This window comes from Scomber scombrus, chromosome 15, assembly GCF_963691925.1.
Source record: "Scomber scombrus chromosome 15, fScoSco1.1, whole genome shotgun sequence".
Taxonomy (NCBI): domain Eukaryota; kingdom Metazoa; phylum Chordata; class Actinopteri; order Scombriformes; family Scombridae; genus Scomber; species Scomber scombrus.
The window spans coordinates 11,819,861-11,845,780 of record NC_084984.1 but is presented as its reverse complement, the minus strand read 5'-3'; the positions used below and the strand labels follow the sequence as shown (position 1 = coordinate 11,845,780).

The 25,920-nt window shown below is 38.3% G+C and overlaps 2 protein-coding genes and 1 long non-coding RNA gene across 3 annotated transcripts; 1 reads left to right on the top strand and 2 right to left on the bottom strand.

Moving 5' to 3' along the window:
* Positions 1–2,397: 2,397 nt before the first annotated feature.
* Positions 2,398–13,331, bottom strand: LOC133995764 (alanine--glyoxylate aminotransferase 2, mitochondrial-like). Its single transcript, XM_062435237.1, has 14 exons — positions 13,115–13,331; positions 11,620–11,708; positions 11,260–11,450; positions 11,006–11,129; positions 10,826–10,920; positions 10,226–10,319; positions 9,556–9,649; positions 8,034–8,134; positions 7,719–7,811; positions 6,729–6,861; positions 5,634–5,722; positions 5,387–5,536; positions 3,861–3,959; positions 2,398–3,202 (listed from the first exon to the last, which is right to left on the bottom strand). The coding sequence occupies exons 1-14, from the start codon at positions 13,191–13,193 to the stop codon at positions 3,101–3,103; spliced, it is 1,533 nt and encodes a 510-aa protein (XP_062291221.1). The 5' UTR covers positions 13,194–13,331; the 3' UTR covers positions 2,398–3,100.
* A 144-nt stretch (positions 13,332–13,475) lies between these two features.
* Positions 13,476–25,002, bottom strand: prlra (prolactin receptor a). The gene is made up of 8 exons (XM_062435238.1): positions 24,920–25,002; positions 24,530–24,662; positions 19,920–20,089; positions 18,606–18,772; positions 18,164–18,305; positions 17,096–17,192; positions 16,270–16,339; positions 13,476–16,140 (listed from the first exon to the last, which is right to left on the bottom strand). The coding sequence occupies exons 1-8, from the start codon at positions 24,987–24,989 to the stop codon at positions 15,040–15,042; spliced, it is 1,950 nt and encodes a 649-aa protein (XP_062291222.1). The 5' UTR covers positions 24,990–25,002; the 3' UTR covers positions 13,476–15,039.
* LOC133995767 (uncharacterized) lies at positions 20,120–25,500 on the top strand. Its single transcript, XR_009927161.1, has 4 exons — positions 20,120–24,200; positions 24,303–24,332; positions 24,545–24,738; positions 24,838–25,500. It is a non-coding gene; the product is annotated as an uncharacterized LOC133995767 (long non-coding RNA).
* The last annotated feature ends 420 nt before the right edge of the window (positions 25,501–25,920 follow it).

Sequence of the window (25,920 nt, the reverse complement as noted above, 5' to 3'; positions counted from 1 at the left end):
TAGTTAGACATTAACTCCCCAAAATTAGTGAGGATTTGACATTACTGTTAAATAAATGGACCTTTGGTTTTAGGCTTGAATGTCCAGTGATTGACGTGTTGTTTTAGGTGTGAGAGCGAATTGGACACATTGTTTGTTGGTCAATGGCATCCTTTTTATGAGAAAGGCTAGTCATAGACAGTGAAGGGGAGGAAGCTGCTGCAAAATCTCAAAACTAGAGTTCACTAATAAAGAATCACACGCTGTCACAATTCCCATCACAGCCCTCTTTATGTAGTGACTAATGGCCTGAATAATACTTATTTGGGTTATACTGGATTGGATGTTATTGTTCTAAGTGTCTTCCTGTCTTGTTGAGGGTTGCTGGTTGTTGATAACTATTTTTAAGTGTACAAACATGACCTTTGGGAAGTCCCAGTCCTGTTACTGAAGAGGAGGCCTGAGATACTGCCAGATGATGGAAATCACATCAAACTTTGCCATCATTATTGAAAGGTGAAAGACCCGAGGCTGTTCCTGTTCGTATGTCAAGCCATGATTAAATATAACCGATACAAGCATGATTCTGTCGGTGAACAGTCATGGTGTTTGCACATCAATGATGGTTATGACCACAGGTCTACCTGTGAGGCTTTGTTGTAGCTAATTGCACCATTGAACCAAGGTAACTACAGTTACTCTGGCTCAGTGTCGTTAATCTGATTCAAGATGCAGCTGCCTCATCCTGAATAGACTTCAAGTGCCAGTAACACCTGTGACCAACATGGTTGATTAATTCAAGTGCAGGCATGTGTGCAAGCTGACAGAATAACAAGACTAAAGCTGTTTCTTGGGTCAATACTACACACTGATTGTATATACTATATACTAATCATTAAAGTAGGGTATCGTTAATTTTTTTTAACAATATTAGTACCACCACCAGTACCCCTAAAGGGATACTGATACCCATAGAATATGTCATTTGATAGCTTATTTTTTTCTATTTCATTTGATACCCATCATGTCGTGGGAAGCATTCAGCTGTGCAAAATACCACCATTCCTCCCCATGCAATTGACTTTATCATAAATGCATTTTGAAACTGTTCAAATTATTGAAATATGTATTAAATAACTGTACAATGGCACATTAAAGAATGCTTGCAGTGATTGGCTGTGAGCAAAACTACACAAATAGTTGTTTTTCTAGCTCTGGGTACACAAAGGATTGGATGCAGGTATTGTTTGACTGGACAAGTTTCAATTCTCTGTGGTACTGGGTTTTAGTCAATACTTTAAAGGTATTGAGTACCAGTAATCAGCCCTACTCATCATAGTACAGTACTGTTTTGTTACAGTTAGTATACAAATCAACACACTACATTACAATCAACATACTACATAGTTTTATACTTAAAGAAAAGGATGTGTTGTGCATCTTCAGAATGTAAAACCTAACAAAAGACAAAAAACGTATTTTTCAATAATCTATTTACGTATTTATTTTTATTTCAGGTGTCTCAGATCTACTAGCCTGGATCTCATTTGCTACAACTTTCTATTTTGTCCAGTATTGCATTGCATTGTGAGATAATTGTTTTCATCAACAGCACACTCAAAAATCAGGGGCTTCTCAGCATGCATACAAATTGATCCGAGTACACTTTATTTTGTCACTTTTCCACTACATACTCAAAATGTGCTTAACATTAGCATGTAGCATGCATTTGGGACACAGCTCTAGAGTCTATAGCCATGCAAGTTGCTCTGTGAAGCTGTGCTTCGGTTCAGCAGTGCTAAAAGTTGCTCACAGTGAAAATGTTAACATTTGCTAACTGGCATTAAACGCAAAGTACAGCTAAAGCTGATGGGCAAGTTTTTTTAGTTGTGCAGATATATTAGCAATATGATTGGAACCAAAAGTTAAGGGACATGAATGCATGAATGCCTTTATCAAATGTAAGGGAAATGTATCTAATAATTATTGAGAAAACCAAAAATGTCAACCTTGTGGAGTAAATGTCATTAGGATACATTATCTGTAGACAACTAATATGTGTACCAAATCCATCTAATAGTTAAGATATTTCAGTTTGGACCAATGTGGTACATCAACTGACAGATCATCAATACACACACTCAGGCCAGATGAAACAACTGGATATGATCTCATTGTTTTAAGAAAATCACATTTTATTATTATGTATACATAAAATATGTGTCATGTTATCTTAAGAAAACAGTTTATTTTTCAGACAAAAGTAATTAATCCATTACCAGCTAAAAAAAAAGTTTTTAAATCTGAGATTATGAGATAATTAATCTACAGGATGACTGAATTAAGAAGATAATTAAAACCACTGAAGTAATTTTATGACTTCTGTAAACAAATAGGTAGAAAATAAATTCCTTCAAGGGGCAGTGTGACCAGTTTGTAAAAGCACATATGGTTGTTTTTCAAGCTCAGAGGTTTAGTATTATTACATTCACATTTACAATCAGTAACAAAGCATGTGTTCACACATTACAAATTGTTAAACAATCATATGTTACATCCAAGCATGATTCAGTACATCCAAAAGCAACAAAATTAACTTCAAGACAGGTGTTAAAAAGACACTGTGCATGATTTTTATTTCTCAATTACAACAGCCAGCCTGGCTCTGTCCAAAGGTAACCATCACCTCTCAAGCAAAATTATTAAAATTATACATTTTATAACATGTTGGTGAACTTTAAAGGTGTCGGTAAGCAGAACCAATCTAGTTGTTTCCACCAGTTTTCTTTGTGCGGAGCTAAACTAACTGGCTGCTGGTAGTAGTTTCTTATTTAAGAGACAGATATGAGAATGGTATTAATCTACCCATCTAATGCTAGCTCTCTGCCAGAAATTAGAAAGCTTTCTTCAAGCGTTCAATGTCTTTAAATTGCAGCATAGTTAAACATAGTTATCTTTTACAATGGCTATGCAAAGCCAATAACAGAGGTAGTCTTCCTCAGAAGGTCAAAATGATTAAAACTGACTTTTTCAACAATTAAAAAGATGTACAAAAAATAACATTTCACTGCTGAGTGGATTTCCAGGTTTGGTCTTTGGCTCTGGGCGATTAATCTGACCTTCATCTTCTTTCCATGTAGTTGTGGATGGACTTGTTAAAGACAGCCAGGAAGAAATCCGCATCTTTCATCGTGATGCACATGGGGGGTTTGATGCGGAAGGTCTGAAATGGTGAGGAAAAATAAAACAAGAGGGGAGATTATCGGAGTGCCAGATATACTTATTACCAGGAAAAACATTAAAGAAAACCTAAACATATTAAAATTCTCTAAAGGGGTCAATTAATCAAAGAGAGCAGCTGCTGGGTGAAAATCATCTTTAACAATGTTCAAAGCCTTTTGATGCAGGCAAATTTGTGATGTGAGGGAACGGCCAGTAATTTTAGATACAGCCTTAATATATTTTTAATGCATTTCTTTCAGTAGTAGTCAGACTACAGAACTAAACGATTACCATATTTTCTACAACAGATGTGTAAAATTGGACCCTGAAACATCAAATTTCCTGAGCTTCTTCCAGGAAATTCTTTGAGCCAACATTGACACAACAGTGTTAACTGGAGGCCTATGTGTGAAGTTGACGGTAAGTTCTCAGTTTGAAAATCAGTTCTGCAATTCAGAAATGCCCTGAATACTTATTTGACATATTTGTGCTGTTACTGCAGCTGAAGTTACGGAAGAAGATGCTCTCAAGGTCAAGGCAGAGGTGATGACAAATGTTTGAAGTAGAGAACACAAAATTCAAAGGAATTTTCAACAAAAACAAGCAGCACTGTGATGTTAAAATGATCTGACAGAGGGACAGAAGGTGAGTGCTGTTACCTGTCCGTATAACCCTCCTTTCCCTATCAGGACTCCCATGTCCTTGACGTCCTCAAAGATCTCATTCATTGCGTCGGGAGGCAGCGGGTCTCTGCTGGCCTGTGGATGATAAAGAGGAGGTGAACGTGTGGATGACGCTGAATGTGATACAGTAACCACAGTAATTCAAGTAATTAACTAAATGAGCATTGTCCAACTGCATGTGTCCAATGATTATTCAATTGTAACTGAAGCATCTGATTGCTAATCAGCTTGATAGGCTATACATCTAGATACTGGAAAGGGACTTGTGCAGAATATGTCCACTATTAGACCACCTCACCTGCAATCTTCAGACTAATTGGAACAGGCAGTTCAAGCATGGCAAAAGAAAATGGCATCCTCCAGGGATAATGAAATTCTGCTCATGCTCCCTACAATATCTTTTTTTTTAATTTTTTTTTTTTTTTACAGTTTGTTTGAATTGTAAGTTGGGAGTCAAGAAACTCTATAATCACTCCCTATAGTAATTTGAACAATAATTCAAAGTACTGAATCGTATTTTTTTTAAATAGAAAATGTGGTGTGGATCGTTGAGATGCATCATATCTCTAAATTTAAACAATATATGAGGACTGGTGTTTGATAAGATATTGAGTTGATGGGATGGATGAATGGACAAAGGAATAAAATGAAAGACAACATCCAACAAACAAGATAACTTCCCCTTTTTCATTGTTAGGTACACCAAAAGGGGGTGGACAAAAAAAAACAATGCATGTTGATAAACTTGAAGTTAACATTAACTATATGAAGCTTATAATTACTTTTTTAAAATTCAATTTGAAGATTGAAGATTTTGAGATTGCAGCGTGTGGTTTCAGAGTGACCATCTTGATGAGCGTTTACATTTGACTGCTATTTCTTTCTCTCATTGTAATTTTCCTGCATTTCCTATTAGTTATCATATATTTTAAGCTAATTCTTCTTGCTACTTTTAAAATTTTCGTGGTGTTTACAGCTGAGACACAGTTGAGTGCTTACAGTTAAGTGTTTCCAGGTTAAAATAAAGTGTACAGAATCATTCTACTTAATTTGCTAGCACAGCAGTTATAAACACAAAATGATGCAATGCAGCAAAGAGACAAACACCAAACACAGGAAAACTGCATTAGAAAAGAGGAACAGTGGGCAAAATTAGACCCTTAATAACAATGACTCAGCAAGATATCTGCTAAACAAAACTGAAGATTACATATTTCACTAAACCGGTATTTACTGTCTTATATTGTAAGAAGATTCTGTGCTGGTTCTGTCCTTTTCTGGCTTTTTTCAGTATTTACCAAATTACAAGCAGAACTTCAGTCAGTGGTACATGCAGTGTAGCAGAGATTGTTTTGTTCACAATCACAGATGGTCACTGCTGCTCCAGCTAATGGTTAACTGGGGCACTGCTGAACCATGCCCCTGGGAGGAACAGCGCACACAAACACGTTGTACAAGCATGTGAGGAGAGGTGAGCGTCACTTTTGTTCTTAACTCAATACCTTGTCTTTGACCATTTCCACACCGATCTGCAGGCCTTTCCCACGGACATCGCCAATAATCTCGTACTTGTCCCTGAGTTTTGCCAGTTCGGTCATCAAATGGGTGCCCACATCCAGACTGATCTGCTGCGCACCATCTTCTTTGATCACCTGATTAGTAAAAATGTGTTTAAGTTATAACTTAGTTTTCAAATGCAGCTACGATAACAACAATAGGAAATACGAGAAAGACGAGATGAATTCTTACATCAAGCACCGATGAAGCAACAGCACAAGCCACAGGATTCCCTCCAAAGGTGTTGAAGTGAACCCCCTTGGCAAATGACGCTGCAATTTCTGGAAAACACACAAATAAACAAGATCACAACTCCATCCACTGGTGCCATGAATTAAAACCTGAACCGAAAATACATTTCTCAGATTATATGCATTACAAATGATTTGTGGAAATATAAAAGTGATTTCATGATGGTCTTTGTACGTTTATAGAAATGTCAACAAAACGTAAACATTGTGGTGGAGCAATGATACCACCTGATAGACACCGAGACCCAGTAATTGAGAGAAAGACAGTTAAGGCATCTTCTACTACCTTAACAAATGGAACAAGGTGCAACCTGTGAACACTGATCCACTGCCACAAATAGATGAACTTATTTCAAGACAAGAGGCTATTCTTTGTGGTAATCAACACATCCATTCTGCTTGAGCATATTGAAAAGGAGGTTGAGAGCCATGGCAATTACAAATAGTGGTGAGAGCCAAGAGAGCTCATTCTCTCAGCGTTATTTTCCCAGAACAGGATCAACATCAGTACAATGCTCATAGGTCACCACTGCTGTGTTAATGAGTTTGGTTCCAGAAAGCCTTTTAATTACCATTGTTGTGTTCTCTAAAACCTGTGACACTAAAGTCCTCTCATGATGCTGTTATCTACAAATGCAGCTAATGTTCAGCTCTCCCCTCATTCAGCAGAGAGCCTGACTTCTTTGAGGGTAAAGCAGTGAATCACGGACATAATATAAATCATAAAGTAAATGTGTAAAATGTACAAGAGGTGGTGATTTAGTGCCCATAAGTAGTAATCGAGGAACTGAATGTGTAAGGATGACTTTGTGAGAAAAAAAAATTCAATACATGTTGAAATGAATATTAAAATTTAGCATAATTTCTGGTAGGCCAAGCTTCATGAATAACCAAATGAAACAAATGAATGTTCCAGTCGTGTATCAGTCGTTGCTGTTCTGAGCTTGTTTATTCCTAAAGAATCAGCTCACAAAATAAAACCAAATCATTTTTTAAGGAGATTTTCAAGCACGGTTTTTGTGCTTTTTGTTCTCACCTGGTGTTGTAACAACAGCACCCATTGGGAATCCATTACCAATGCCCTTTGCCATGGTAACCATATCAGGAATGACATCATGACCTTGGAAACCCCAGAAATGGCTTCCTGTTCGCCCAAATCCAGTCTGGACCTGTCAGGTGCAAAACAGCACTTCAGTTTATTTACATCTATTATTCAAATGCAGTGAAAATTCCTCATATTTTTAAGATAAGTAATCATGTCACAATACTGTAAGCAATAAGTCGACTCATCTCATACACTCACTTTTTGTTCCCTGTGCAGCAGCAGGTGTCTCAATTCTCTTAGCTGCAATAATCTATATTATTATATTAACAATTGGTCAAATTGTTAATATAAGAATTGTTGCTCATTGTGTCTAATCTACAGGCAATTGTCACTTAGCTCTGCTGTTCCCTTATACAGCGTTTCAGCATCTTACAGCTCATTGTTCTGATTTTACAGCCTGTGAATTTGTTGTTTTTATTCACTCTCACTGCTCTCATCAACCTCATTTCCCAGCACAGGAAGCAGCTGTTTTCAGCACATGGACTAAACAGAAAGTTAGTTGAGACCAAAAAGAGCTCATATGAGTGAGACTTGTGGACTTGGGTTTGTTGGGTGACAAGGACAACAAAACCAAATCGATGATAATGTTGCTCAATGTGTAAATAGAAATGAAACACATTTGCCAAAACATCCTTTTAAACAATGATGTTTGCACCTTGCTGCTCTGCCTTATTTTTTATTTGTTGAATGATGACACAGACATACTGATGTAACAACATTTATTGTATAAATTCCATCAGATATAGAGTTTCTTGACTCCCAACTTACAATTCAAACTGTAAAAAAAATGATATTGTTCATACAAATACAGTCTCCATATATACAACTCTGTGCATTGTGATTCTATACTAATCAATAGAGTGTAAATTGTAAATACAGCATTTTATAAAATATATAAAACATAAAAAATATGTATCTAACCTCATCGGCAATGCAGACCCCTCCTCTCTCTCTCACAAGCTTGAAAGCCTCTTTGAGATAGTTTTTTGGGTACTGCACAGCTCCTCCGACTCCCTGCACAAAGCAAACACATTCACATTGCACAGTCCAATCTTAATTAACACAAGCAGTCACACTGAACATTAAAAACAATTTAAAAAACAATAAACATGGATGGCATGATAACAATGCCATGCCTTGATTTGACTTACTGATACAGACGATATTGTTAATAATTAGTGTGGCTAAGAAGTAGCGTTTAAAACATGCTAAGGGTTAGGGCTAAAAATATTGTACCTGAATAGGCTCCCCAAAGAAAGCAGCAATTCGACTTGGGACACTAGTAGCAAAAGTCTCTTTGAGCTGTCCAATGTATTGATCATTTGCCATGCAGTAGCCTGTTGGATCAAACACAGAAAGTCCTTTGTGTATACAGATGAGAAACTCCAAAAATAATGCCTATCTTTATCTTTTATCATCTTTCCATATAATAGAGTCATGATAAAATTCTCATATTACTACATTATGGTTCACAGATGAATGAATAGGAACTTAAAGATTATTGAAATCTAAGAACAATGTGAGATTCTTCATAATTCAGAACTGATGCTACTTGAACTAGTTGATATATTTTTTAAATGTTTTACAGCTAAACCAGGATAAAATATTAGTTATAGGTTCTCAGGCTCAGGGAGAAAAACTGGCCACAAAATTAAATGATCTACCTCTGTGGCATTTTTGACTCATAATGAAACATTAGTGCTCATGTGGGGTATGTCACCTAGTCTCTAGACTGTTGTAATGCTCTCCTATCGGGTCTTGTATTTTTAAAACACCAGGACAGCCCCTCAGGTCCTCTGGCATGAGTCTTTTAGTTGTTCCAAAAAGTACAGGGCAAAAACTTACAGTGAGGCAGCTTTTAGTTTTTATACTCGGTGCTGTTGGAACAGCCTGCCAGAGCATCTGAGTGTTTAAAATGTTTTTTTATTTATCTTTAGTCTTTTAAAACTTATTTAATGCTTTGTATTGATTAACTTTCTGAAAGAAATTGGACTCTTTTCATGTGATTTTGAATATCACATGAAAATGTAATCTTTGTAACTATATTGTATTTTGTGAATTGAGACAAGGTTGTGATAATTAGCATAATACTTGTTTAGTTAATGTTGCTCGCTACTATAACAACTGCTTTTGGGTGTTATATTATACAATATTACCTAACAGTTGCTTCGGTATAAACAGTCATAGTTCATACATAGGCATACTACATACAGACCTAGAATTCCTGGAAATGGTAAAAGGTTAAAAGAGGTAAATGATATAGGAGAGTAAGAGACTTTGGACTTTAAACAAGCACTTTCACACTTCTTTTGTCTCATTTTCAAGGTTACATCTGAACTGTCTTACCCTCATGACTTTTAGGCACATGTTACAGAAAGAAATACATTTTGTAAATTGCAACACTCATTAAATGCTTTGAAAACAGCAGATAATGTATTGGAAAAAACACATCCCCTTGAGTTGTTGCAGATGTCTCTACAGAAGAACTGAGAAAAAACTTTAAAATATTTTTTTCAGATGCAGTTTCCTGTGGATGTTGTGCTGCATTTAAATTCTTATGAAATGAATTACAACACACAATGCTCAGCAAGAGCCACTTTTTTGTCACCATGCACTAATACAATACGTTACATAGGAATATTGCAAAAGGATCATAATGATTGTAATCTCAGAAACAATGTGGTGAGTTATCCTTTTTATGAGCATGCAAGAGAGATAACCCGAGTGTGTTGAGTCATGGATGCATGTGTTTCAATACCTTGGGCACAGCCACACTCTCTGATGGTCTGCACAGGAGAGTCCCTGCAGTGGCTTCCTCCCCACAGACCTCTGAACACATCGGGACACATGGTCTGTTTATTGGGCAGAAACCTGGTCAGTTGGATCAGTGACAGCAACAGTCACTCATAATTAATGCAGCACAAAGAAATCATCATGAAACTTGGTATGGTGCCACAGCTGTACTCATCTGTATAATCCAGATACCTATACCTAATACAGATCTTTGTGAAATGGAATTTGCTCAAGTAGTGCTCATACTATAAACACTAAGAAGAGCAGGAAACCATGTAAAAAAATGTTTGGAGTGATAGTTAATTAGCCCCAACACAGTTCAAGATTAGAAATGTGTTTCTTGCAACATCTGTTTGGAACGGCAGCTGTTCTTCAGGCAGATTTTGCCTGAGCATTTTTAGTATATTAGTGTGTGTGTGTGTGTGTGTGTTTGTGCTTCGTCTGCCTCCAAGTGCATGTGTGTACTAACTGAGAAAGTTTCCAAATGCATTTAGTAATGAACAGCTCCTTTATCTTATGTGGGATGTTTATTTAATACAATAGTGCTGGTGCATTTATATCACATTTATATACCATATTATATATTCTATGGTTTTTTCATGGTCAGACATCGTAGTAAATTCATGCATACATACATTTGTGCAGCCTAAACCGTTGGCAATGGGGTATTTATATGCTGAGTTGGAAGTGAGACCCATGGTCTGTGGGCTGCCACCATGGTAGGACCCTCTGGGGGAGAAAATCAGTCAGAAACCTTTTGCATGTCTAGATTACAGAGAACTTTTCTTAACAATCAAACTATGAAGCTGGAATATGTGTGGTATACTGAATGAACCACAAGAATACAATGTGAACATGTATAGGCACAAAGAAGATGTTTTTATATTCTTGAGTGAGAGCTTAAATCATGAACTTTGTAATATCTTGTTTACTCAAACTGTGTATCTCCCTTGTCTGTGCCTCATGGGAGGGTCTACCTTTTTTATACAATCTTGAATTAATGGAGAAAAAAGGACAAAGAACAGCAAGGCCAATAAAAAATCTATCATCAGGCCAAAAAAAACTGTCTTTTTTTGTTTTGTTTTTAGCTTTGTGAAAAAAAGCAATGTTATTTACGTGATGTCAAGCATTACTATTAGCTAGGTACAAAAAACATTTCTTCAATTTTAAATACTTTTTATGTTATTATAAAGCACATAGGGAGGTCACTATGGACAATTCATAAAAGTGAATACCTGAAAGTGATGATGTCAAAGTTGCCTGTGTGAAGTCGAGCCATCAACATAGCCAGGTCATTGGCTTCTGAGCCGCTGTTGGTCAGATATACCACCTGCACAGGGACACAGGGATGCCCACATTTTAATTTCAGCCAACATATTTATCCAGGTAATCAATATAAAAATTAACCACAGTACCTTAAGAGGATCTGGGAAGTAGGAAGCCAGTTTCTCACAATACTCATGGAGAGCAGGATAGACATAGATGTTAGTAGTATGCCACAGTGTCTTCAACTGCTGAATTGCGGCTGCTGTCACTTTCCTGTGCACACAGATAGCAGGAATCCCACATAAAACCACTCATAAGAAGTCATTTTCATTACAAAACATATATCAGAATACAACCTACTTTCACTGCATAACACAGCCAAGTAGGTGGAAAAGGATCTTACGGGTGACAGTGGCCCACACTGACAGTAGCCACACCAGCAAACAGATCCAGATATCGCCTCCCATCCACATCCCATAGCCACTGCATGTATCCCTGGTGGACGAACACTGGTTTCTTATAGTAGGTAACCTTCATGGTCATGGGGTTGCAGTTCTTCCCGCGGATGTCCATCATCCGCTCTTTGGACATACCCTGGACAAACAAACAGGAGTAACAGAATAGGAGGATCATTGTTTGGAGTCTGTGGTTGTGGCTGGGATAATGCCATTGTAATCAACGGTGAGAATGACTGAACCAGCATTTTAACATTTAGTATTCATTAATGAGGTGACCAGAGAACACAGGAGGATGCTGCTCTTACCTTGTATTCGTCTGGTTTGAAATTGCACGGGGGCATCTCCGGGAGGTCTGTGGGACTGGATTTTAAGGCTGATTTCTGACATAATGCACCTAATTGCGATTGAAGTTCAGACAAAGAGATAAAGGACAGAGTTACTGTGAAGAGCTTGATGAGATGACTCTGATCCTTTGCTAAGACTAATCAAAGCTTTACAGTGACATTTTGGTGACATTTCAGATTGCTATGTAAAACAAACTGTGATGACATTTTACCCAGAGGTCTTACAACTTTCATCTTTCTTTCTTTTTTTTTGTTCTCCCTTATTATCAACAGACACATATCTAATTATTGCTGATAGTGTTATTGTTTTCACAACATCCAGAGCCTTCTTCTGTGCATTTAATCAGATTTAGCATGACTTAGCTGACATTAAGTCCACCTTGTACCTCACATTGTGCAACACAATGTTAACCCTGTTAACCCCTGGCTGTAAAATGTGAGGTAGAAGGACCGGTCTGTGAGATAGGACTAGACTAGGACTGGAGATTATGTAAAGCCTAAGCATGTGCTCAACAATTCCCTCTTCCTATGCAGCCACAATTTAACCAATCCTGTTTCAAATGAGGTGACTCAGTATAACTAAATTGGATTGAAATCCCTGTGTGCAAGGTCTAATTGTAATCTATGTTGTCACCCATATTTTTTGGGTCACCCAATCAAATATGCCTTGTTGGATGATGTACCTGTAACTCAGAAAAAACAGTGCATATAGAGATAATATTCAATTAGTCTACCAACAAAAGCGGCTATTTTGATAACTGATTAATCACTTTGAGTCATGGGCATTCTTCACCATTTTCTGACATTGCATAATGAGAAAGTCATCAAATTAATTGATTAGGGCTGCAGCTAACAATGATTTTCATTCCTGTTAAACATTTTTATTATTGTGTTGATTAGTTTTTGATTACTGTTCCCAAAAGCCCAAGATGACATTCTTAAATGCCTTATTTTTTTGTGTTTACAATCATGAAATACTTTTTACACAAATGCATTTTGATAGTCTTCAACTTATTAATATTTAACGCTTGTGTTGATTGGCTGTGAGCAAGTCCATACAAATATTTTCTAGCTCTGGGTGCAAAAAGGATCGATAGCAGGTATCGTTTGACAGGAGACGTTTCTATATTACTTGGTATCGATTGGTATGGAGTATTGATACCCAGCCCTACTGGAATCACATAATATGGTCACTGTTTTCTGTTCAACTAACATTAATATTAGGTAACTGTGATTCTCATTTCTTCATTAAATCTGTCGAGGTTTTTTTCTCATTAAAGGAATTAACAGTAAATAGTGAATGCAGATTATTTTTAAATGACAAACTTACAGGCTAACTTAAACACGCTGTCTGTCAGTCACTGGTCTGTTCGCAGGTTTTATAAGCAGCAGAAACAGACTGAAACAAACTTGTGCAGGCCAACTCTGGATTTTGTTGGTCTCCATGGTAACTCACCACTTGCCAAGTGGAATTTGGACAGTCCAGACGTGCAGCAGGACTGTCGCGTAAAAAGACAGGACGCAACTTTAAACATGTTGAGTAGGAACAGAGGGCTCTCACAGCTGGCCTACTCCCTTCAGCGCCTTACACTCAGTCAGCAGCGGACTGACTTCAGCTCAAGGATTTTTCTTTTCTCTGTAAAGTTTGTGGGAAGGGCGGACAGCGAGCGGCCAATGACCCCAGGTTACAGGGTACCTCGCTGCAACGTCACTGGATGCGCGCGCAAGTACACACATTTGTAAACAAGGTGTCAGTAGTGGTGGTTTAAAGGACAAGTTCACAATTTTATCAACTCTGTCAACTATATCAAGATTCAAGTGCTCAAATGAACATTGAAACCTTTTTTGCCCCGCTGTAATCATTAATTCATAGTGACTATTAGAGGATCCCATCCAAATGTGCTTAAAGGTTAAAAAGATAAAAGTTTATCTGAAGATGGTATGAGGATTCAGTCGCCTGGGTCAGGCAAATATATATCTTCCACAATACAATTTATTTAGTCCTTCTTTGTGTCTCCACAAAGAGTTTAGCTGCAGTAGAAGGATCTTAACAAATCATATATTTGATGTTTTTGGATTATGGTATTTACTTGATTTGACCAATTTGGACAGGTGAACTCTCGAATTGGCTTCAATTCAAATAACTTTTATGTACATATTTAGGGCTTTGGATTTTGTCCCCTATCACTTTAAGTAAACTACAAAGTGATCTCTCAGCAGGAATAATTATGGCATGAAAAACATGTGTCAATGTTCATTTGGGTAGCTATATATTATCTTAATTATATATTATATGTATTACTATAAATATACATAAACAAAAGAAAACAACTGTAATGTTTGAGTTTGCATTGTACTTGCACAGTTTTCCCTTTGTTTACCTGTGAATATACACAGGTAATAACTGGCACGTAATTATCAATACACTTAAAATTACACTAGAATTTCAGTGATAAAAAAAAATAAAAATCAACATCCCATTAGTCAATATTGTAAATTTATTATGAGCACCATTTTATGGCTTTCCAAAAAAGAATTGAGTGGCCTTTCCACTTTTCCTATTTGGGCAATTGACTGATTATAAAGATATACATAGATAGATATACATGCTAAAAAAAAAAAAAAAAAGATAAAACACAGCAATTTCTCACTGTTATACAATAGAGATGGAGTTAGTTAAGGTTTGTTTTGTTGTTTTGCACATGGCATCATGTACAAATGATCATGACACTACTTTGCCATCCAAAAAAATGTCTTTGTAGATTTTTCTTTTTTTAATTTCCACTTAACTGATAAAACCAGTAATGACTTTATATACACAAAATAATCTCTGAATGAAAAATAGATAAGTATATTCCCACTTCTAGAGGCAGCAGAGAAAATACGTACATACAAAAAAGTGAAACGAAATAAAAAATGTTTGATGTTTGAGCTTTCTGCTATTTTGATTTTACATAAATCATTTAACAGATATTACACCAGTATACATTAATATATTTCATTAGCAATATCAAAAAATATTCATAACATGAAACTTGTGTCTGTGATGGAAAAAAAGATTCATGACAGACATATGATTAATCATAATAACAGCACATAGTACCACATAATTTATACAATTAATCATACTGTTTAGGAAGCTGAATGAACAGACTCATTCAATCAAATTAATCTTGATACTCAAAATTAGAGTGTCACTGTTCAGTGAAAATACATCTCTTAAATGAGAAGAAGATGAAAAAATAAATAGTGGTAACTCTGACAGCAAAATATTGTCTTTGCAACCATTTCTGAAGGAGTCATACAGAGTTAGTGTTTTTGTTTTTTGTCCCAGTCTAAAACAGGTCTTGAAAAGTCCCAGACCTGTCAGTTACAGGGCACCTAGTGTGTGGGCATTGTGAACATGGTGGCAGTGTCAACATAACCACTCGCAGCAAGGACCCTTTCTTCCTGGGCCGGCATTGCAGTGTGAATACAGACTGTAGGCTTCTGGGTAGTGGTGATGATAGACGATGTGTAGCAGCTCTCTGTCACTCCATGTGTCTCCTGGTACTCACAAGGGCACCTGTCCACCTCTTCTTCCATTACATCCACCTTTCTCTGGAGCAGCAGCATGTTGTCACCGTCCACACTCTTCACCTTGCTGTAGTCCTCTCCCTGAGAAACCTGCAGGTTGCCTTCATGCTGGCCTCGGCCTGACACAACAGGCTGGAGAAGCACTGTGTTATCCTCATTGACCTTCTGAACTTCGACGTACTCAGTGGAGCGGAGAGCAGGCGACAGCAGGCCAGCAGGTGCCTGTTTGCGGCCAATGCTGGAGATGTTGATATCGCTGTGGGCCTGGAGCTGCTGGCGGACCTGCATCTGGGGATGGAGAGGTTGCTTGGTGCTCAAGCTGAACTCCCAGTAGCTGGGTCCGAGAGCCTCCTTGGAGCTGTGGCCAGGTTGGGTGAGGTAGGAGGATGTGGTGCCTGGTGGGAACAGGCTGTCGGAAACGCAGTGCTGTTTGGCCATCTCAAGTGAGCGCTGTTGGTCCAGTGGGCTTGAGCTGTACTGGGGCAGTGGAGAAAACACTGAAGGCCAGGTCTTCACCCTCCCACTGGACATGTCAGGGCTAAGCATGTCTTCATGAGCATAGGCAAGTGCCTCTTCCTTCCAGTCTTTCTGGTGCCTCTGCTTCTCTGTCCTCAGTCGACTGCTTTCCTGATCTGTTAGCCTCTTTTTCTCTTTTGCCTCTCCACACTTATCCATCAGCAGAGTGTGGCTGTCGCAGCTGCCCCGGCCAGAGTCACTGTCCGATGTTGAGCCCTCGGATTTGAGGCAACCATCATGAAGATCCTTGGTTTCCTCCAGCATCAGCTCCTGCTCCTCAGGGATGTACACCTCTAAGTACTCCACCAGCAAGTCCTCATAGTTGGATGATGTGGTTGGGGGGAAATCAGACACCACCAGTGCATTGAAAACCTCCTCTGACTTGCCGTCCTACACAAAAAGAATAAAACAAGCTTTGGTAAGTCCAACATTTTTTTCTTAGCTAAATATGATTATTAGCAGCAGATTGAGATAATTATTTCATACATGAAATCTTTGATCAGTATGTTGTTAATTTACCTTGAGAAGCTGTTTATCAAATCCTTTGATTTTAGGACCAGGGACTGGTGGAAGCAGACAGTGCTTCAGACTGAAAGACAAAAGAATGAAGATAAATGTCAGGATTTGTGAGCAGCAGATGAAAGCCAATAAATATGAAACAACAATTAAAATCAATACTTAACTTGCTACTATGAAAGCCCAGAGTGGCAGTGATTATGCACAACCTTTAATTTTATGATTACAACTACTCACAAATATCATAATCTCAAGATATTAAACTGTTTCACTGTAGGTTTTTCATTACCCTGCAATATTAAAACAACAATTTAGTTGCCACATATAAGGAATAATTGGAAATAACAATGACTGTTACAGATTACAACATTTTAACAATTTTGTGATGGTCAGTTTAACAGACACTGTTTTTCACAAATGATCTGTACACAGTAAATTCATACTTTCCCCTGTGAACTTGTTCGTTAAATTGGACTCCGACCATTGTCCTCCAAACTATAAATGTGAATGAATAAATATAAACTAATAGTGTGAAGAGACCTCTATGCTCATCACAATAAATAGACGACTGATATCTCTACATGGCTATGTAATTACATTCTTATCTCTGAATAATGTGTTTAAAAATAGTACTTCAGGAAAGTCATGGTCACAAAGCAATTAGTTTGATATCTTAGGATAATCTGACACTGAAACTCTGAAATAGAGAGCCTAAGAATACAGCTGCAGCCTCTGCAGCATATAACATGACTTATATTTATGAGTTTGTAAATAAATGCCAATATTTGACCCAAAAAGTGGCATACGGCATTCATGATCACTCTTTTACCTGTTGCTGTTAATATGCAACAACCATGTGAGGATGAGGAATATGCAGGCAGAAAAGACCGTTATGAGGATCCACACTGACTTTTCCCGCTGGAAATCTGTAAGAGATGGTAAACAAATTTGAGTGTTTACACACAGCGTAAAACAGCCAGATTTTTCCTTAGCGATTATTGTTGTTATACGATATTAAAGGAGTTTAACACTGAAACAACACCAAGGAGCGGCAAAATGTGGTTCACCGCAAAATTGACATTTGTCTGCAGCTGGGGGTCGTGTCCTTTCATTTCTGTCATTCTGTGTGCCACTCTGTACTACCAATGTGAAACAAAACACATTGTTGACATACAGTATTATTGACATAGCTGATAGGCTATGTTCTATAAAGTGAGATGCTAATGAGATGTTATTCCACTAAGCTTTTTTTTTTTTTTTGCAGGAAAGGGATGCATATAAATAGTCCAGATCCTTAATAAGAGATCATTTGTGCCATGGAGAGAAACCTTGCTCTAGCTGGTGCCGTGGTATACTTGAGAAGGAAACAGTACTTCAGGCTCGACATTGCAATTTGTCTTCATTGAATGACTGTAAATGAAACAGCCAAAATCAGTTTATCTTCCATTGTTAATGTGTTTCGGGTGGGAAAAAATTATTTGAAACATAGGTCGACACGTTAGAGGACTCTGTGATTGGCTGCAGGTTTTCTCTGGCTGTCAATCGCCACAAAAAGTTCAATTATTCCCAACTTTTAGATTGGCCGCCACAGGTTTTCCATCAAGGTTGCATGGCAGCTCACCGCCTGACACACTTCACCACTCTTTGATGTGATTTCAGCATAATGCATAATTACACAATCATTAACCAGTACTTATCAGAATAGTTCACATTTTAGGAAAAACATGTAATCACTTTCTTTCTGAGAGTAAGATGAGAAGATTGAGTATCCACATTCCACCAAATGTGGAACTATTCCTTTAATACATACATATATTGTATATCTCTATTATTACTTGATATACTGTATAAATGTACTGTGTAGTGGACAGCAGATAATTGTTGTTAGATGTCTTACAGTCAGGAAAGCGGATGTAGGAAGTGGAACTCCATTCACTCCAAAAGCCATGATCAGGCTTACAGCGCACCTGAACGAGGTAAGTACCACCTGACCGCAGTCCAAAAATGTTAAATAACTTCTGCTGGCCTGCAGGATGCATCTGGAAATACAACACAATTAACATAATGTGAGTAGTCATGCACATCCAGTCAACGTATAGATTAGAAATGCTGTATAGTATCTAAACACTTATTACAATTACAATATTAATCAGAAACTTCCACTGGTGAAAATCTACCACCTTGTCAATATACATTAGAGAAACATGAGTTAAAGCCAAAACAGCACTGCAGGGGTTATTCATATTTGAAAGAAAATACATTTTAACCACCAGGCCCCTCCCTTGCATGACTACCTCCCATTTGGTTTAATCAACATGCTGTATAGTAATGTTATGTACCTCCCAGTCATTTTCTCCATCCAACTTGATGCGGATCTCGTAAATGAGAGTGATCCAACCTGAACGGGTGTCAGCCTTACGTGGCGGTTCCCATGACACCCGAAGGAAGGGCATGCCTCTGTCTTCCATTAAAGTCACGGACACCTTCTCAGGAGGATTAGGCTGGACTGGAGAAGGGAGAGAGAGAAGGAAAGTGAATGAGAGAGGATGTCTTTGTGTGTGTGACATGAATAGAAAAAGATATTAAGTGGGAAGTAGTGTTCGTGACACAGTAACACACTAGGAGCCAACCGTGATTGTGTAAAGACGTCATCGTTTCCTGACAAACAGGAGTGTGTCAATGTTTCTTCCTCTGTGTAACAGTAAACCAATGCGCATCTCTAGCAGATGAACACTGATAGTGCAGGAGTGACTTTCCAAATACTTGTTTATAAATGTGTGTGTGTGTGTGTGTGTGTGTGTGTGTGTGTGTGTGTGTGTGTGTGTGCTGACGTAGTTGAGAGAAATGTTAATGTCTGGGCTTTTGAGTTATCATTTTGGAGACACATTGCGACAAATGACAAGAAAATAAAAATCACTGAGGACTGATAACCAAATCAGGTCAAAGCAAATATTACAACAGACAAGGGGAAGAGGAGCATTTTCAGATAAGCCGCTTCAACGGCTTCAAGGGTGCATACTTTTTTAAGTCTTTTAAATCTAGCAGTTCACACTCCCTTTTGGATTTTTCATGAACAAAACAACAAGCTTTTGCATTAAGCAACCTGACCGGACGGGACTAATTCCATACTTCATTACATATTTATATTTTGTTACATAATATGGAGTAGATTTGCACAGTATTTATATTTAATGTCTTTATCCAGTAACAATTCTTTAGGATCAACTTTGGAGGCAATGCATTTACTGTTTTCATGGAGCAGTAGAACAACACCACTAGCATCTAGTTAATTTCATCTTAAGAGAAAAAGCCTAGAATTACAATTATAATCACTTACAATTACATATATATCATTATTGCTTGTGAGTATTTCCAGCAGCAGGATGGTGTAAGGAAATATACAGGATGTCACCTTCTTTTTTTTTAGCAACTTGATTTCATTAACATATTGTTCGAGCATGATTAAAATGTCTTCAGTGGGCCGACAGTGTAATTTTTCAATCATTTCAAATGGTGACCTTCATGGAGCGGTTACAACTGGAGGGAGGGTTAGTACACTCACAGAGAGCATTAACCACAGTGTGCCATTGATGTCTCCAACATCATGCTAACCCACAAGAACAAATAAATTAAAAAAGCACACATTCACTCACCAATGTAGACAACATCTATATCCACGGGGTCGGAGAAGGTGCTGCCTAGTTTGTTGGTGGCTACCACAGTGATGTTGTAGTTGACCCAGATGGATGTGTCGTTCTTGTTAAAGAAGCAGGAGTTCTCTCCGGCTGTGTGGTAGTCGGGACACTCGTACACTGTATCAGAGCTGTAAGAGAAGTAGAGGAACTGCATTTAATTGCGCATTTCTACATGTCTGCTGTACTTTGCTGTTACATTGAACAAGCTGTAACTACAGCAAAAGAGATGAGTACACATCTACTGTGCTTATAGGATAATGTTTTAAATTGTATTTCCTACACTTTTAATTAGTCTTTTTGTTTTCTGCACTTATTTTGTGCTGTCCTGTAGTGCAGAGACATTGTATATCTTTGGGTTTGCCTCTTCTTTTTTCAAGTCACTGGCAGAAGCTCCTATAGAACCGTATTTCCTGCTGTGGCTTTGCCTTGTCTTTAGGAGACACTGGAAATAATTCAGCCAGCTTGCTGTGCATGAGCATTTGGCCATCACTGCACACACTTGGGTTCCAATCCCAGTAGATCTGAGTGGTTTAATGAATGCAGGAATAAGTGTGCTTGTTGCTGTATTGCCGTCTGCTGCTGATTGGTCGGAGAACCTGCTCAGTAGGGGGCACATCTCTAGGAGTTTCTTCATGCACTACGCTCACTCAGTGGTGAAGCTCCTTGCTGTGCAGTAAAAGGAAGCAGCTGGCGATGACATTCGTGTCAGAGTTGGAAAATGATGTATAGTAGCTTATAACATCCCAAGGCCAACAGCGGTGGTAGACAATAACTAGAAAGAATCTTCATTTTGGGGAAAGTGGGGAACAACAGCTCCCATCAATACTGCTGCTTTGACTCACGTAAAGTATCATGTTGAACACCACTTACATTTTAACTGAAGTTAATTTGTTATGCGGCTGCACACAGTTGCATTTTTCTGGTGGGAATTTAAAAGTGAGTGCAGAATGGAAGTAACACACAGCGGGAGATGTACAAGGAAACTTCAAGCCCAAGGCAATGTTTATAGCATTGTAAAGGAACAGAGGAAAAAACACAATACATGTATTATTTAATAAAGGATGATGCTAAAGCATCAACATGTCACTGTGAGATATTATAATGCATATGGCTTCCTAGACATAAGACCACTGGAGCTCAACAGACAGTCGTAGCTCCTCACTGTAACAAATACAGCAGTGGGCTTTTCACGAGGTAAATATAAAACACTGGTATTATACTATGAACAAATGATCTGTTAAGATAAGAATGACTCCTGATATATTAAGGAAGTGTACTATTGTGTGTCAAAGAAAAGCAAGTCACTGCTCATTTAGAACCTGAAAAAGTACTTATGGCTGAATTGTCTTTGTCAATTTGTAATGCATAGTTACAAAAAAGTCAAATTTAAATAATTTAGGTGGATCATGGAGAGTAAGTTGTACCATCAGAAATACAAACAATTAAAGCCGCAAGCGGCGATGGCGGGCCCTCGCTCACCCATGCCACCGCAGGGCCTGAGGCATGGCGGGGCTGTGGCGTGAAGCAGAAAGTGAGAAAAAACCTGGAAGGAGGCCAAAAATGCAATGTTTCGTTCATCCAGTAGGGGGCAGTCACAGGTAGTTACACATATGGTCTGGTGTGGTCTGGTGTGTTCAGGGCGGCCACTCATCAGTCATGTGAAGTTTGGAGTGAATTGGACAAAGCATGAAGGAGTTATGAGAGGTTGATGGTTCATCCACCAGGGGGCAGTAGAGTGTAACAAAACACAAGCGGTTGCGTTCAGGGTGGGACAGTGATTACACATGTGAAGTTTTGTGGAAATCGCACAATGATGATGTAAAATATGGCACTTCCTGTTTCCACTAGGGGGCGACACGAGTGAGATCGCCTATGAGCGAATGGAGACGTTGAGGTTGGCACCCTGGACCTGTGTACCAATTTTCATGATGATACGAGTTCAATAAAGCCATCAAAAAGCCAAATGTATTTTCATGGCGAGGAATTGATGGTCGCCGCGTCGCCACACGGACGCCATTACTCGTAGCTTCACAGTCTTCATAATGTAGCTTCACCAACTGGTTCTGAATGAAGTTGATGGGGCAAAGTATGTAATTTTAATGAATCTTAGTTAACTTCCTGTTACCACCGGGGGGCGCTATGAGTTACGTGGGAAGTTAATATATCGGGACGTTCAGGGCGGAGCCATCATCAACTCCAGCAAGTTTGAAGCTGATTGGATGAAGTATGTGGGCGTGAGAGCCACTCGTATGTACATGGCGAGCACGCCAAAGTTAGTTGAGTCCTGGCAGACACGCCCTTTGACCTACGGATGCGCAGAGCACAACTTAAGCTCAGCTAGGTCTGGAGATGTTGCGTACCTAATTTGAACTTGATCGGGCGAACGCTGTGGGAGGAGTTAATTTTAGGCGGGAAAAATCAAAACCAAAATGGCCGACTTCCTGTTGGGTTGAGGTCATGAGGTCAAGAGGCTTTTTTGCATATATGGGTATAATACATATGTGTACCTAATATAATAATAATAATAATAATAATAAACATTACAATTTCAATAGGGCTTTCGCCAGGCGACTTGCAGTCGCCGCTCGGGCCCTAACTATGCCAGACAGTACCATATTAATAAAACCACATGTTGTGAGCTTTCTTAGATTTAAAAGTATATGTTTTTTCTTAGCTTGCTTTTGCTGTATGCAACAATGTAAAGCATATAGCAACTGAGCAAAGGTGTTCATTTGATCTCTTTCTTAAATATTTTTGATTTAATTTGTCTTGAGAATGTTTTTCCCCACATGTCGTATCTTGAGGAAGCTCACTAGGAAGAAAAACACTGGAAATGAGAGAATGAACATAACCATGTATCAGCTATTATTTTTTCTCATTACAATTTAATGTGTGTCATACACTAATGTGGATTAATTACCTGGAATAAAATCTAAGATCCCCATGATATTTTTCTGAGCAGAGGGCTCTCCAACTGTCTCTGTTATTATTGGCTCCATTCGGTACGCTTCTGGAAAGCTATGGACATTCCTTATAAACTATCGGTGTAATAACTCAATAAAATTAGTTAGACATCACTCCCCCCAAATCCCTATTCCAAAAACTGTAACAGATAAAGCTCTGATAGAGTTCAACAGCAACTCCATATCAGTTCAAATGTCATGTATAATACATTATCCCTTCTAAAATCCCATAGCACAGACACAAACCACAATCCAATGAACTTTATATACCACAAACAGGGGATTTAAACACGTGTGATTTAATTACCTCTGATATTAAGCGCCACAAATTTCACCATAGTGAGATTTATTCTGACTGTGGTCAAATATTATTTGGGTACTACTAACTGCAGAGCTTCAAGACATAATCTTATATCATCTTTTTTCTCAGTTTTTTGAGCTGTGTAAGTTTAGCTCATCTCTGTGCTGCTTGTTCAACTTTCTTCAAAGGAATAGCTCAACATTTAGATGAGTGAGATTGATACCACTCCCGTGCTTGTTAGTATAATGTGAAGCTACAGCCAGGATATGATTAGTTTAGTACAAAGACTGAAGAAAGCAAGAGACAGCACCTTTTGTCCAAAGGTTAACAAAAAAATTGCCAGCTAGCAACTCTACTTAACACCTTATATATTGTTTGTTTAGATTTCTGGCATTTTTGCCTTTCCTTACACATAGATTTAAGATTTGAAACGTAATTTTCATTGTGCAAGCATAATGAAATTGCAGTTACGTTAACCTCAAATAGTGTATTTGTATTTAAGACTCCACACATATGAGACAGGAATAAGGTAAGAAATATAAAATATAATTGATAGAAAGTACAGAATCTAAGCAATATAAGTACAAAATATAAGCAATATGAAGTATAAATACAACTAACAATAAAACACAACAACATACAACAAAGGTGTACAACTAATGAGGGTAAGGCAAGTTTACTGTATTTGACTAAATATGACATGCAACAAAGCAGCATTGCAGGACACTGTTGGCTGTAGCTTCACATTTTATCAACAGATCTGAGAGTGGTATCAATCTTTTCCTGTAAGTCTCGACATGAAAGCAAATTAACATATTTTACAAAATGTCAAACAATTTCTTTAACATTTTACAAAACACTAATCTTAAGTCCTTCTCTGTTACCACAAGGAGTTTGCTCCGCCACCTCATCTTCATTCTTGTAAACCATGCGAGTCAGGTATTCCAGTACCTTCCCTCCTTCTCTGCAGCTACGGTACGTGTGTTCCTTATCTACCTTGTGCAGTCATGAATCCACAGGCACAAGCAGAGCCAAATAACTTTCTGCAATCTTTATCTTGATATCTTGACAAACCAGTTGGCTACCCTCAGTGCTGCAAACCAACAGGTAAGTTACAAACCAACAACTGTGCCGACAATGTAAAAACATCTCATTCGCTAGATCTCTGTAATGATGATGAATATACTGTTGACTGTGCTAACCATCCATCCTTTTATGTTCAGTATAGTCATATAAAATGCAAAAATTAAACAAGTGACAAAATTAAGTGAATGTGTTACAGCACGAAACTGGGAGCCACTGACTTTTCTTTGCGATAGTGCAGGGCGTAAGTCGTGGGCAGTCCTCCATCAGAGCCTGGCTTCCACCAGCAGGTGAAGGTCTCTTTTTCGGGAGAACGACAGCTGGTCAGTGCAGGCTTCCCTGGTGGGCTGTAGCCTACAGACATTCAAAAAAGAAAGTGGAAGCACACAGTAAAAAGGGTGTATTATTTATATACCAAAAAAGGAAACAAGTAAATATTTGCATAGGGGCAACCGAGTAAAAATCAACACAAATATCTACAGATAAACAACATTACTTGGTTACTGGCTCCTGTTTCTTGTTTCAACAGCCTACCAACCAATGAGACACCTCTGAGATGTCTTACCTCATTGCCAGAGATTTAAGAAGATACTGTGTTTTCAAGGACTTACGTGTTCCCCTAGCATGCAGCGTGACGACTAGCAACAACAGCATGATTAATTCCAAGACTTTCTTCATCATGGCACCACAAAGCCTTTACTGTTGGAGAGAGAGAGAAAAAAACAAACAATGAAAGGTGAGGATGGGAAAACTGCCTGACCATGACAAATCACAAGAGCTGTAATGTTTGTGCACCAAAATAGCAGAACTGCTTTGTCTTGTATTGAGTGACAACATGCTTGCATGATGGAAAGGAAAAACATGAAGGATGACGCCTGCTGTGCAGTAGCTGGGATGTTTTGTTTCGTTATTCTATCACACAATGTTTGACAGTAAAGATATACATGCAATACTAAAAATTAATTTAAGAGGTAGAGTCAACAATTCCAATCCAATACAGTTTTTTTCAAATTCCGCAAATATTTCCTCACAGTTCACCAGTTGTCTGTTTTGTATGTGCGCTGAAAAAACATCAGGTTTCCATACACAGCACTGGCTCTGTACATTGGTATGTAAACACGGTGGTTCGGAGCAACCCACACAACAACACCTTTTTAACTGTATTCGTGAATCAATAAATACAAACACATTGTATGTTGATTTCTTCCTGTTGAGCTGACATGCAAACAGTTTTGGTTCAGTACATTTCTGTTATCAGTCAGCCTGGTGAAAGCAGTCAGTGGAAAGAGACGATGAACGCAGGTTGAGTCACATAAAGGCAGAGAGTGTGGTCGGACTGTTGTGCTCACATGAGATGACATTTTTTTCAGATTGTTAAAATATGTAGAGGATCAAAAGTGACTCTACATCTGACGCATCGCTCTGGATTCCACCGTATTTCTTTGTATTGGTCATTGCCTTGGCAATTGAAGTCAATGAATTTGGGGTGGCAGAGCTTCTGAAGAAGTATGAAGGGAGGAATGTACTTGTTTAGGTGTTTAGTTCCAGACTAGTCACCAGAATGAAACGTTGGTATTGTACATTTCTGCAAATCACAAATACATTGAATCTC

Excerpts from the sequence above, each read along its gene's own strand:
- prlra (XM_062435238.1), bottom strand. The coding sequence starts at position 24,989 with ATGATGAAGAAAGTCTTGGAATTAATCATGCTGTTGTTGCTAGTCGTC. Across the intron at positions 20,090-24,529 it reads CTGCACTATCGCAAAGAAAA|CTCTGATACAGTGTACGAGT; the intron begins GTCAGTGGCTCC and ends CTTCTCTTACAG. Across the intron at positions 16,141-16,269 it reads TTGATAAACAGCTTCTCAAG|GACGGCAAGTCAGAGGAGGT; the intron begins GTAAATTAACAA and ends CTTTTTGTGTAG.
- LOC133995764 (XM_062435237.1), bottom strand. The coding sequence starts at position 13,193 with ATGTTTAAAGTTGCGTCCTGTCTTTTTACGCGACAGTCCTGCTGCACG. Across the intron at positions 10,921-11,005 it reads ACTTCCCAGATCCTCTTAAG|GTGGTATATCTGACCAACAG; the intron begins GTACTGTGGTTA and ends GTCCCTGTGCAG. Across the intron at positions 5,723-6,728 it reads TGCTGTTGTTACAACACCAG|AAATTGCAGCGTCATTTGCC; the intron begins GTGAGAACAAAA and ends TGTGTTTTCCAG.